Below are 14,831 nucleotides of genomic sequence, written 5' to 3'. Positions count from 1 at the left end.
TCCAACACGCGGTCCGCCGCCATCTTAATAAGTGCTGGGCTCCCGCGGGACTCCCTCCTCCTCCGCCCCGTACTCACGGCCGGCAGACTTTTGCACTCCGCGGTTCCCCCGATTCAAAGCCTGGGTGTTTCCCCTGCTTAGCCTGCTCGTTGTGGCCAGCGAGGCCCCTTTTTATCTTAGAGCCATGCCGTTTCTCAGTGCTGCCACGGCGAGCTAGGCACTTAAGCTGCCATTGCCCCGGGATGACGTCACTTCCTCCTTCAGCAAAGCTTTTGATACGGTTCCGCACAGGAGACTGGTGAATAAAACGAGAAGCTTAGGAGTGAGTGCCGAGGTGGTGACCTGGATTGCAAATTGGTTGACGGACAGAAGACAATGTGTGATGGTAAATGGAACCTTCTCTGAAAAGAGAGCGGTTTTAAGTGGTGTACCACAAGGATTGGTGTTGGGACCGGTCCTGTTCAATATCTTTGTGAGCGACATTGCGGACGGGATAGAAGGTAAGGTTTGTCTTTTTGCGGATGACACTAAGATCTGCAACAGAGTGGACACGCTGGAAGGAGTGGAGAGAATGAGACGAGATCTAAGGAAACTGGAAGAGTGGTCGAAGATATGGCAGCTGAGATTCAATGCCAAGAAGTGCAAAGTCATGCATATGGGGAGTGGAAATCCGAATGAACTGTATTCGATGGGGGGGGGGAAAGGCTGATGTGCACGGAGCAGGAGAGGGACCTTGGGGTGATAGTGTCTAATGATCTGAAGTCGGCGAAACAATGTGACAAGGCGATAGCTAAAGCCAGAAGAATGCTGGGCTGCATAGAGCGAGGAATATCTAGTAAGAAAAGGGAAGTGATTATTCCCTTGTACAGGTCCTTGGTGAGGCCTCACCTGGAGTACTGTGTTCAGTTCTGGAGACCGTATCTTCAAAAAGACAAAGACAAGATGGAGGCGGTACAGAGAAGGGTGACCAGGAAGGTGGAGGATCTTCATCGGATGACGTACGAGGAGAGATTGAAGAATCTAAATATGTACACCCTGGAGGAAAGGAGGAGCAGAGGTGATATGATACAGACTTTCAGATACTTGAAAGGTGTTAATGATCCAAAGACAACGACAAACCTTTTCCGTAGGAAAAAAATCAGCAGAACCAGGGGTCACGATTTGAAGCTCCAGGGAGGAAGATTCAGAACCAATGTCAGGACGTATTTCTTCACGGAGAGGGTGGTGGATGCCTGGAATGCCCTTCCGGAGGATGTGGTGAAGACCAGAACTGTGAAGGACTTCAAAGGGGCGTGGGATAAACACTGTGGATCCATAAAGTCAAGAGGCCGCCAATGAAGAGTGGGTGACTCGCCAGAATGATGGCTACGCCTGGAGACAATACCCTTATTAAATAACATACACCACATGCTTACTGTGACTCCAACATCGCTCTAAGCTTCAACAGCAAGAGGAAATGTGGAAAAAAGGATTCACACTCACAAAGAGGGGAGTAGCTGGCTTGTTACGGCGGTTACTACCCCAAATCAAATAAGCCTGATACTTCACTTTCAATGCATATACAGCATAGTTCTCTGCTTCAACGGCAGGGGAGAAGAAAAACTGATACTTCACACATCCAGCAGAGCTCTCTGCTTCAACGGCAGGGGAGAAGAAAAGAGGGTTCGCACTCACAAAGCGGGGAGTAGCTGGCTTGTTACGGCGGTTACTACCCCAAACCAAATGTGCCTGATACTTCACTTTCGATGCATATCCAGCATGGCTCTCTGCTTCAACAGCATGGGAGAAGACTGATACTTCACGCATATCCAGCATAGCTCTCTGCTTCAACGGCAGGGGAGAAAAAAAACAAACTGATACTTCACGCATATCCAGCATAGCTCCCTGCTTCAACGGCAGGGGAGAAGAAAAACAACCAATAAGGGCTGTATAACATAGTCTGGGTAAAACAAATAAGCATGGGTGTAGCTTGCTTATTGGCAGGGGAGAAGCTTGCTTATTGGCAGGGGAGAAGAAAAACAACCGATAAGGGCTGTATAACATAGTCTGGGTAAAACAAATAAGCATGGGTGTAGCTTGCTTATTGCGGCGGCTACTACCCCTAACTAATCAAGCTAGATATTTCACTTGGATGCAGCTCCATCACTGCTCTCTACATTAAAGGTGGGGGTGGAAGGGAAATAGAACCAAGAGCTAAGAGAAACAGATAAGTATGAGAGAAAAAATGTGTGAAGCTTGCTGGGCAGACTGGATGGGCCATTTGGTCTTCTTCTGCCGTCATTTCTATGTTTCTATGTTCCATTCCCCTTATTTTGGTAGCCCTTCTCTGTACCTTCTCCATCGCAAGTATATCTTTTTTGAGATGCGGCGACCACAATTGTACACAGTATTCAAGGTGCGGTCTCACCATGGAGCGATACAGAGGCATTATGATATTTTCTGTTTTATTCACCATTCCCTTTCTAATAATTCCCAACATTCTGTTTGCTTTTTTGACTGCCGCAGCACTCTGAACCGACAATTTCAATGTGTTATCCACTATGACGCCTAGATCTCTTTCTTGGGTTGTAGCACCTAATATGGAACCCAACATTGTGTAATTATAGCATGGGTTATTTTTCCCTATATGCATCACCTGGCACTTATCCACATTACATTTCATCTGCCATTTGGATGCCCAATTTTCCAGTCTCACAAGGTCTTCCTGCAATTTATCACAATCTGCTTGTGATTTAACTACTCTGAACAATTTTGTGTCATCTGCAAATTTGATTATCTCACTCGTCATATTTCTTTCCAGATCATTTATAAATATATTGAAAAGTAAGGGTCCCAATACAGATCCCTGAGCACTCCACTGCCCATTCCCTTCCACTGAGAAAATTGTCTATTTAATCCTACTCTCTGTTTCCTGTCTTTTAGCCAGTTTGCAATCCACGAAAGGACATCGCCACCTATTCCATGACTTTTTACTTTTCCTAGAAGCCTCTCATGAGTAACTTTGTCAAACGCCTTCTGAAAATCCAAGTATACTACATCTACCAGTTCATCTTTATCGACATGTTTATTGACTCCTTCAAAAAAGTGAAGCAGATTTGTGAGGCAAGACTTGCCTTGGGTAAAGCCATGCTGACTTTGTTCCATTAAACCATGTCTTTCTATATGTTCTGTGATTTTGATGTTTAGAACACTTTCCACTATTTTTCCTGGCACTGAAGTCAGGCTAACTGGTCTGTAGTTTCCCGGATCGCCCCGGAGCCCTTTTTAAATATTGGGGTTACATTTGCTATCCTCCAGTCTTCAGGTACAATGGATGATTTTAATGATAGGTTACAAATTTTTACTAACAGGTCTGAAATTTCATTTTTGAGTTCCTTCAGAACTCTGGGGTGTATACCATCCGGTCCAGGTGATTTACTACTCTTCAGTTTGTCAATCAGGTCTACCACATCTTCTAGGTTCACCGTGATTTGATTCAGTCCATCTGAATCATTACCCATGAAAACCTTCTCCATTACGGGTAACTCCCCAACATCCTCTTCAGTAAACACCTAAGCAAAGAACTCATTTAATCTTTCCGCGATGGCCTTATCTTCTTTAAGTGCCCCTTTAACCCCTCGATCATCTAACAGTCCAACTGACTCCCTCACAAGCTTTCTGCTTTGGATATATTTTAAAAAGTTTTTACTGGGAGTTTTTGCCTCTACGGCCAACCTCTTTCAAATTCTCTCTTAGCCTGTCTTATCAATGTCTTACATTTAACTTGCCAACGTTTATGCTTTATCCTATTTTCTTCTGTTGGATCTTTCTTCCAATATTTGAATGAAGATCTTTTGGCTAAAATAGCTTCTTTCACCTCCCCTTTTAACCATGCCGGTAATCGTTTTGCCTTCTTTCCACCTTGCTTAATGTGTGGAATACATCTGGACTGTGCTTCTAGAATGGTATTTTTTTAACAATGACCACGCCTCTTGGATATTTTTTACTTTTGTAGCTGCTCCTCAGTTTTTTTTCTAACAATTTTTCTCATTTTATCAAAGTTTCCCATTTGAAAGTTTAGCACAAGAGCCGTGGATTTGCACACTGTTCCTCTTCCAGTCATTAAATCAAATTAGATCATAATATTATGATCACTATTGCCAAGTGGCCCCACCACCGTTACCTCTCTCACCAAGTCCTGTGCGCCACTGAGAATTAGATCTAAAATTGCTCACTCTCTTGTCGGTTCCTGAACCAATTGCTCCATAAAGCTATCATTTATTCCATCCAGGAACGTTATCTCTCTAGTGTGTCCCGATGATACATTTACCCAGTCAATATTGGGGTAAATGAAGTCTCCCATTATTACTGCAATACCAATTTGGTTAGCTTCCCTAATTTCTCTTAGCATTTCACTGTCTGTCTCACCATCTTGACCAGGTGGATGGTAGTATACTCCTATCACTACAGTCTTCCCTTGCATTATGTTTTGGTTTTGTTGTTCATTCTTATATTAATAAAATCTAAAATGCTTGAATTAGAGGTATGGATCTGACCCAAGAAGAATCGGAGGATGGCTGAAGAGCTGAACTAGCTATGCAAACCCGACTTAACTGGGCAACGTTGGAGCTATAAAGATTAGGCAGGCCAATCCTTTAGTACTTTTTGTACTGTTCTGATTTTTAATGGAATCAGTGGAAAAGCGTGCATAATATCTGCATTCTAGTCAAGCAGAAAAGTGTCCTGAGTGGATCTCAGTTTTGCTGGGAAGAATGGAGCAAAACTTTTCTAGTTTTCTGTTTTGTTCTGATACAAATAGGTAGACTGCTGGAAAACCCCAGACTGAACAGTCTGTCAGCTGATGATTGCTGAAGCAACCATTCATGTGGATGAAAAATTCTAATGAGGCAATCTGCATTCTTGGCTCAGTGCAGTTGAAGACTCCAGGAAGGAAGGGTTCTTATAGTACAGCTTGATGTTTGCATGCCTACTACTATATTTTTTTTTATCACTTCTTGGCACAGAGTCCAAGATCCTGTGCCTCCTTGTTTGATCATAAGGAACATGGCAACTTGATTGTTTGGTTGGACAAGAATTATCTTCCCTTGAAGGTGGCAACTGGATGTTAAGTGTACCTTATGGCTTTCAAATTGAGGAAATTGATCTGAAATTGTTTCTCCTAAAATGATCATGTCCCTTTGTGGAGGCAACTGTTGCCAAGGTTATTGGTGAGGAGCTAGTTGCAGTGGTGCACCTTCCCTGTAGAATGAAGGGGTTCAGCCATCAACTAAACTTTATGATGAAATCTGCACTTTGAATGATAGAGGCTGAGTTAGTTGGTCCCACTGGAATAAAGGCCCCACTATAGGAGACATATATGCAGGTGGGTCAGAAATACTTCCTTGACTGCTGCCACCATGGCAGCTGACTGATCTGTGTTTAGTGGTCTGTGAGTCAATGGCCAGAGTTTGTATTTGATCTGAAGGAAGGAAGATTCTCTGCAGGAGAGAGCTTATCTATGCCCCCAACAGACTTTCTAGGAGGGAATCAGAATCAATTACTCTAAATTCAAGAGGAAGCCAAGCGACTGTATGGAGATGTACTGATTTCTCCAAAGAGGATAGAACACTATCTTGGGAATTCTCTATCACAAGCCAGTCATCTAGGTAAGGTGTAGAAGTGCTGCTACTATTTATTTAAAAATATTGTATACTGCTTCTGTCAATAAAATTGTTCAGTGCAGATAACACTAATATACATAAAAACATAAAACAAAGACAAACAGTAAAAATTTACTACATAATATCATAAAACTACATCAGGCATTTGGTAAAGACCCTTGGTGTGGCTGAGAGGCCAAAAGGGAGCACTTTGTACTGAAACAATGCACCATAAAATGCAGGTTTTGCTAGTGGGAGAAGTAAATGGGAATGTGAGCATAAGCATATTTTATATCCAAAACATACATGAAGGGAGGACTTTGTGAAGGGAATTCATTCTGAATTTCTCTGGGAGTATATGTTTGTTCAGGTTTCTTAAATCCAGGATTGGTCTGAGTCCTCCAAATTTCTTGAGGATGAGGACTGTTAGGATCCCCAGCCGCATGAGACCGCAACCAGGTCCCCTCACCAGGCAGGAGGCCCGTTCCGGCTTCCCCCGTCACCTCCCGCTGCCAATGCCGACCGCCACAGCAGCGGCTCACTCACACGACATCCTCACACACTGCCGACGCCGAGCTCTGCGCCTGGCTTCCTAGGTGCGTGTGTGCGCGTGCCTCTGCAGCTAATTTAAAGGGCCAACGGCAGGAAAGTTCCCCGCAGCCCGCAATGACGACATCAAGCAGGGTGGGTATATATACCCTGCCTTGCTAACACCACTTCGCCTCAGCAACAGGTCCTGCTCATTCTTGACTGCGAGTTGTCTGCGTTCCTGATCCCTGCCTTGCTTCCTGTTCCTGATTCCAGCGTTACTGTTCCTAGTCTCCAGTCCCCGTCTTGCTCCTCGTCCCTACAGATTGATCTTCTGGTTCTGACCTTGCTTGCCTGACTCCGCCTGCCTGGTATCTTGGCGCTGCTTGATCTCCGCCTGCCCCGACCTCCTGCCTTAACCTATCGACTCCGCTTGTTTACTGCCCTTCCCGACCTCTGGCCTGTTCCTGATTCCGCTTGACTGCTGCCTACCTTGAACCCTGGGTCGTCCGCTTCAGCTTCATCTTCTGGTTCCACGCCTTGAGAGACCCACACTTAAGTCCTGCCGGCCCCGGTACCCAAGGGCTCAACCTGTGGGGAACGAGGGCAGGTATAGGTGAAAGTCCAGTTGGGTCTTCCTCACCTGTACCACCTCCCAATGTCTCGGCTCAAGGGTCCACCGTCACAACAGGACATAGTGGGAGTATAACCCTTGGCCATGCAGATAAGAACATGCCATACTGGGTCAGACCAAGGGTCCATCAAGCCCAGCATCCTGTTTCCAACAGTGGCCAATCCAGGCCTTAAGAACCTGGCAAGTACCCAAAAACTAAGTCTATTCCATGTTACCATTGCAAGTAATAGCAGTGGCTATTTTCTAAGTCAACTTAATTAATAGCAGGTAATGGACTTCTCCTCCAAGAACTTATCCAATCCTTTTTTAAACACAGCTATACTAATTGCACTAACCACATCCTCTGGCAACAAATTCTTTCTATTATCCGAAAGAGTAAATAACCGATTCACATCTACCCGTTCTAGACCTCTCATGATTTTAAACACGTCTATCATATCCCCCCTCAGCCATCTCTTCTCCAAGCTGAAAAGTCCTAACTTCTTTAGTCTTTCCTCATAGGGGAGAAACCAGTTCTATCGCCTGCTATTCAAGAAGTGAGTCCACTTCCCGGCAGAGCTGCATCGAGTGAGACAGATCCAGATTGAAGGCAAGGTAGTGAGGAAGCATGGGAACTCGGCAGGAGCAGTATCCAGACCACAATCTTGAGAAGCAAGCAGTCTTTGGTGATCTTGAATCATTATTCTAGATAGTGATGTATTGTCCCCCCTACTGGGCTTGAAGGCTGGTCAAGAACTTTGTTCAGGCTTGGGCTAAACCTCTTGCTCTGCTTTTGGTTGAATGCATTCATACTCTTAAGGACAAGATGGGTGTTGCTATTGCTGTTGCGGAAGCAGGGATGGCATCCAGTATGACTGGAATTGCTGGAAGGGGCATCTCTGAAAATATGTTTTTGTAAAAGTGTAGAAAGTACAACTTGCAGAAGACTACTGTTCCGATCCCATGGAGAGGGACTGCACTGCCACGTGCTGGTCCTTTATTTCAGCCTCTGTTTCTCTCAGCTTTTCTTCAAAAAGTTTATCACCCAGGCAGGGAATGTACATCTACCTCTTGTAGACATTCTTACGTAGGGTATGGGTACTCAATCAGTCAATGCGGTGAGCTACAATGGGGTTCTACAAGGAGTATGAGGTGGCATTGAACATCTCAGACAAATTGAAGAAGATGTATAACTCTACTGGAGGAACACCTAGCCAATTGGGTTTTCAGGCTTGCCATGATGAATATTCATGAGATAAATTTGCATACCCTGGGTCTCCAATATATGCAAATCTAAATTATATGATACAGACTTTCAGATACTTGAAAGGTTTTAATGATCCATGGTCAACAACAAACCTTTTTCGTTGGGAAAAAAATCAGTAGAACTAGGGGTCACGATTTGAAACTCCAGGGAGGAAGATTCAGAACCAATGTCAGGAAGTATTTCTTCACGGAGAGGGTGGTGGATGCCTGGAATGCCCTTCCAGAGGAAGTGGTGAAGACTAAAACTGCGAAGGATTTCAAAGGGGCATGGGATAAACACTATTTATTTATTTTTTGATCATGATTGGTTAATGTGTCCTTTTGTAAGAAATAGTATTTTGTTCTAAGGTTACATTGTTATGGTTTTACTTTTATTTTATTCTCTGTACATTGTTTTGTTTTTATTGTTTTATTGTAACGCCCACCTGAGTTCTTTGTAAACCGGCATGATAAATAAATAAATAAATAAATAAATAAAGGCTAGAGGATGGGAATGAAGAGAAGAGCCATGGGGGTGGCTTGCTGGAATGGAGGCTACTACCTGGTGATTACTACCCTTACTCAACAAGCCTTCGCATGGTTAATGCAACTCCAACATTGCTCTCTGCGTCAACGGCAAGGGGAATTGTGGGAAAGAGGATTTGTACTCAAACAACCAACAAGGACTGAACTTCACAATCTGGGTAAACAAATAAGAGTGGGGGTAGCTTGCTTATTACGGCAGTTACTACCCTAAACCAATTAAGCCTGATACATCACTTTGAATGCATATACAGCATTGCTCTCTGCTTCAACGGCAGGGATAAATGTGGAAGAGGATTTACATTCAGACAAAATCCAACAAGGCATTGATCTGTGCAGTCTGGGTAAACAAGCATCGGGGTAACTTGCTTGATGCGGTGGTTATTACCCTTAACCATTAAGCCTTATGCTCACCTTTGATGCAACTCCAACATTACTCTCTGCATCAATGGCAGGGGATGGAGGAAATGTGAATCAAACAGTTACCAACAAGGGCCCTGAACTTGGTAGTCGGTGAAACAGATAAGTATGGGAAAATAAATGTGGGAGCTTGCTGGGCAGACTGGATGGGCTGATTGGTCTTTTTCTGCCATCATTTCTATGTTTCTATCTTATGCATATTTGTTATGGATATCCTGAAAACCCAACTAGTTAGTGGCCTCCAGGAGAGGTTGGGAAACACTGGTGTATACACTCTTTGGCACCCAGTAGTGGCTGTGTGTATGCAATTTCAACATCACTCGCTGAAGAAAAGGCTTCAGTTTTTGCATAAAATCATGTATGTACTGGATCATGTAGAATTTATGAGCAGTGATCTGTGTATTAAACATGGAGCTTTGAAGCATCTTTTTCCCAAATTATCCAATAGCCTAGTATCTTTACCTGGCAGTGTATTTGAATTTATCTTGTTTTCTTTGCTCTTTTTAGAGTTGATTGATGGGATAATTGTACTGGTAATTGTATGATTCCAAAACCTGGGGATTTTTGAACTATGTCCTTAAGGTCAAGTTTCCTTGCTACTGGGGCACAGAAAATGAAAGGTTTCCACATTCTCATTTGTAAATCATGCAAGATATGATGTACTAGAAAAGTTGCTAGGTCCACTGGAGCTTCCAGTATCTGGAGACCGCCCAAGATGTCTGCATGAGGATCTTAGTCCTTACATACATTTACTCCAAGGGCTTTTTCTAATTTGTCCAGAAACCTGGAGTAGGAAAGGTATTCTGGGAGGAGAGTGTTCTGGAGGTGGGTCAGAGGGAATTCCCATGAATCCCTCTTCAAAGCCTAGTGGTGAGGGAATACTGATCTAAGATCTAATAATGAAGCTGCTGACTGAGTCAGCCTCAGTTGCCACGAACACAAAGGTCCAGAGCCTTTGTGTTCCCCACGAACCCAAAGGCTCTGGACCTTTGTGTTCGTGGGGAAAAACAGAAAGACAGAGGTATACGTTCGTGATAATGCTCAGAAAAAAAGACTGAAGGGGTTCACAAGGCAATGCCCAAGTGGGAATTCCCACACATTCTCAAATACACTGCCAGGGAAAGATACTAGGCTATTGTATACTTTTGGTATACATTCTCTGAGAAGCCGGAGTCCGCTGCATATGAAGGCCATGGGCTAGAAGCACCTTGTGGGGTATACAATGGATAATCAATATGAATTGGGGATGCTGGGACTCCCTGTCATGGAAGTAAACAGGACATCCTGGAAAGAAAAGGTTGCATGATAACCTCCTTATCCTTAGCTACTAATGAAGTAAAGAAATCTTTCACCAACTCTACTAATTAGTCAAGTGGCTGACATGCATTCTGTCCTGATGTAGGTGGTAGAACATCTCTTCTGGTATTAGAATGGAATCTTGTACATCTTCTGGAATTTGAAGAGTTTGAACTGGAGGCCGACTGGAAATAAGAGGTTCCAGACAGCAAATAGGATCTGATGTTTCTATTTTTATTTTATTTTTTTTTTTATATAATGAGGTTCTTGTTTCTACATGAAGACCCTGTGACAGCAATTTTGTTGGCAAGATTCCTCTAGTAATTGGTTGTGGAAGAATGATCCTGTCTCCTGCTGCTCCTATTAAGAACTTGGCCAGACCGGCATATAGTTGCATAGTAAGATTTGTGGAATGATGCAACAATGCTTCCAATGGTTTAATAGGCAAAGCTGTCAAAGATCGATGTTCCTGGGCTCAATGAGGTCAATGTTCAAAACTAAACATTTAAATGGCTAACTTATGAATTAGATGGCTAACTTATGAGTTAGATGGATAACTTGCGAGTTATCCATCTAAATGGCTTTGAATATTGTCAGGAAATGTATACATTGTCTATGCTGTACACCATGCATCGACAGTGCTGGTGTACTCAAACCTCTGTATTTTTTGACTCTTGCTGTTCCACTGGTTTCGCAGAGTGGCACCTTCTTTTCTTCAACGTATGGTGGTTATGTTCCTCAACCCCAAGGATTTGGCCTATTCTGCCAATGGAGGAAATATTTTAGAGGAGCTAGTGTTCAACACTATTCCCGGTGAGGCAGACTAGGCTGGGCTTTGGGAAGAGGACTGAGTGCAGCTTCTCCGAGACTTATCAGGTTCCTCCATTTTCCAGGCTCTGGACCTTTGTGTTCGTGAGGAAAAACAGAGAGACAGAGGTATACGTTCATGCTAATGCTCAGAAAAAAAGACTGAAGGGATTCACAAGGCAATGCCCGAGTGGGAATTCCCACACATTCTCAGTAGAGCAAAAGCTCTACAAGTTATGAGAGATAGGTTCATTTGGTTTCGCGGGATGACATCATCCACATGTTATGTTATGGCTAATTCAGCCCTATTTATCGACATAAAAAGTGTCATTCAGCATCACTGATTCCTTGATAGTTTCCATTCAAACTGCAAGATCCTTGGCTGTAAAAATATGCTGTTAATGCTGTAGAGCATTGCCATAGGAGGTAGAACCATTATTGACCCAAAAATAATCCAAAAGAGTATTTGCCCAAAATTTTGGTAACTATGAGAACTGCATTAAAATTGAGACATTTTATTTTTCTAAAGCATATAAAGGTCTTACTGCCCTAGGACCTTTTAGCACCAAAGAAAACTCTTTGGTGTCTTTCAATCACAACTTCCTAATTTGCAATAAAAATGAAGGTAGTACAGGGTTTAAGTTTATTAAGTAATCATTAGCTTCCGGGGAAGTAATGATTACTTACTTACCTGGTCGAAAAGCTGTTTGCCTGTAGTGTTGGGCTGGATGGCAAACTCCAGCTCCGCATCCATAGTGGTAACTCGAACATTGATCTGCAGAGAGAAAGAAACAATACTGAGTACATTTTCAAAAGGAGTTCTGTGCAGAAAAATAGCATATACTATTCACAGATATGCTATTTTATACACATCAAAAGTACACGCGTATTTTCAGTTCACACACACATTTTACTGAAACAAAAAAGGGATTTTCTAAGGGCATTCTGGAAATATTTATTTATTTATTTATTTAAAATTTTTGTATACTGACGTTCGTTTAGCAAACATCACATCGGTTTCCATGTGACATAAACTGGCCAACAGGGCTTACAATGAAACTGATAAGAGAACTGGGGGGGTGGTAAGGGGGGGAAACATGATGGGAATAACTGTACAAGAGAAATATAAGCGAAGTAATATGACTATAAGCGTGAGAACATGATTATATATAGGCAATAGAATTATATACAAATATTATATACAAGTAAATTGTTTATACTGAAAAATATGCGCTGAAGTTGATATTTTTTAAGAGATAAAATGTGTATAAATTATCAAACTTATTTATACACCCGCTAATTGACTAGTATAAGTGGACCTGGGTGAACTGGTGGGGGTTCAGGATAAAGTGCTTGTGGGTCTAGGTAAACTAGAGATGAACTGGAAGAGGAATTGGCAAACTGATGAATTTAAATACGTATTTTCAAAACAGGATGAATGCAAACTTTATAAAATACCTGCCTGTACATATAAATTGGGGTTATTATGCCTACATGTTATTTTTTTGCATCTAAAATCTATATGTGCAGAAAAGGTAAGCATTTTCTTGCATTGGAAATATTCACAAACACTAAAACATACGTGTGTACTTTTAGAGCAAAACTATGTGATGTTTTATAAACTGTGCAGCTCTAGCATAAATTTCTGCTCATCCACTTGTGCGCATAAATGCTATACCGTGAATAGGTTTGAAAATGAGGCTCAGTGTGTATAGATAGATATAAAGAGAATATCCATTTCAAATCATATTGATTTCAATCAAAATTTTAATTTATATGGATGATATTATACCCACTGCAGACAATAAATGTTGATTCAGTAGTGTGCAAGAGTTCCAACAAGATTTCCAGCACCGCACCATTCCACTAAAAAGAAACGTGCCATGTTTGACTAGTCTGAGTATATATTTAACAAACACTTAAGAGATCCACATTCAAAAGTATTTAGCCGGCTAAATGAAGGTTTGGGCACTTATTCAGCTAAATTCTAGTTGGATAATAAGTTAGCCGGCTAAGCTGGGGTGTTCCAGGGGGCGTAAGTGAGAGGAGTTGAGTTATCCAGCTAACTCCGATACTCAGAGTTAGCCAGATTTTATTTATTTATTTATTAACTTTTATTTACCGACATTCGTGCAGCACATCATGCCGGTTTACAAAGAACTCAGGTGGGCGATACAATAAAACAATAAAACAAAACAATGTACAAAGAATAAAATAAAATAAAACCATAACAATGTAACCTTAGAACAAAATACTATTTCTTACAAAAGGACACATTAACCGATCATGATCAAAAAATAAATTAAGCCGTAGGGGGGATGTTGTTTCTTCTAGGGTATCCATGGGTGGTGCGGGGGGAAGCGGGGGAAACATAGGATGGGGTGGGGAAAATTCGAACAGAGGGGGCTGGGGAGAAATTAAATTTGGTTTGTGTCGGGATAGGCCTGTCGCAATAGCCAGATAAGTCTGGCAGGGCCAAACAGCTGTCCTAAAGTTAGCTGGCTCTATTCAATAATGTGGCTGCACTATTGAAAATACCTCCAAAGTTAGCCGGATAAGTTTATCCAGCTAGCGTTGCTATCCGGAAGGTGGAACATGGATTTCTTAGGTAGCTTATCAGTGGCAAAAACTGGATCAGTTCCCCCACAGTTGTTCATTCTCTACCCCACTACAAACTGAAACTGGCCTGAAACATTTTAAAGTTGTTTGATAAGATACAATCGAAGGAGGATACATTTTTAATATGAAAAAAAAAGTCCTTCATCGCATCTGCTTCAGTCCCTCATGAAGAGTACAATGGGCCGAGCTACTAGCCACCATTTTCTCTATTAGCACAAAATAGGAGTAAACACTTCATTATAAACTGGACACCTACACTTTAAAAGCCTTATCAACTTTTTATTTAAGACCAATTAACAAAATGATGCACATGCGGTTGAAGCAAGCACCTTCTCCTGAACTTCCCTCTATTTCCAATATTATTACTCTGCAGTATTTGTCACCACCTGGGTAAGTTTTGATCTAATCTGGAAGGGAGAATCTTGCTGGCTGTGGCCATGATATTGCAATAGAGCCAGAGACACAAATTGCTGTTTCCTGAAGATCCACTGAAAAAGCCGAGAATATATACTTTAGCTTCTTTATAGAGGATGAAAAGGGATCCCAATAATTCAGTGTGAGCATCACAGGCAGGATCCTCAATAACTGAACCAAGAGATAGCACATGGTACTGCTATTACTTCCATGTCATTAGTCAAGGAGTCTTGCGATTCACTTTTCTTCAATAAGCATACGGTAGAACCTACCCATAGTCATCATGCACTCTTTATACATGTTTAGCACTTGTGTACCCACTATCAAAAAAACAAAACCACACATTTTCAAAATATTAAATTATTCAAAGTTGTTTAAAACAATTGCATCAGGACCTTGTGACACAGGAAATTGGGCATCTGAACAGCAGATAAAAAAATGTAAATGTGGAGAGTGCAAACTGATGCACATAGGGAAAAATAATCCCAACTACAGGTACACAATGCTGGGTTCTGTATTGGGAGTCACCACCCAGGGAAAAGGACTTGAGTCATGTGGACAATACGTTGAAATCCTCGACTTGGTGTGGGCAGTGGTTAAAAAAAAATGTTAGGCATGAGCCAAAAGGGAACAGACAATAACCAGAAAATATCGAGCCATGGTGTGACCACACCTTGAGTACTGTGTGCAGTTCTGCTCATCCTATA

General features: G+C 42.1%; 1 protein-coding gene across 5 annotated transcripts in view; it reads right to left on the bottom strand.

Moving 5' to 3' along the window:
• Positions 1 to 14,831, bottom strand: part of EZR (ezrin) — a 247,899-nt gene that overhangs the window by 139,565 nt on the left and 93,503 nt on the right. For all 5 annotated transcript variants that reach the window (XM_029596635.1, XM_029596636.1, XM_029596637.1 and 2 more), the window contains exon 3: positions 11,783 to 11,866. In XM_029596635.1, the coding sequence (XP_029452495.1) occupies positions 11,783 to 11,866 (84 nt within the window). The remainder of the gene's footprint in view (positions 1 to 11,782; positions 11,867 to 14,831) is intronic.

Source organism: Rhinatrema bivittatum, chromosome 3 (genome assembly GCF_901001135.1).
Source record: "Rhinatrema bivittatum chromosome 3, aRhiBiv1.1, whole genome shotgun sequence".
In the NCBI taxonomy this organism is placed as follows: domain Eukaryota; kingdom Metazoa; phylum Chordata; class Amphibia; order Gymnophiona; family Rhinatrematidae; genus Rhinatrema; species Rhinatrema bivittatum.
The sequence above is the reverse complement of the archived record's forward strand: the minus strand, read 5'-3'. Positions and strand labels throughout refer to the sequence as shown.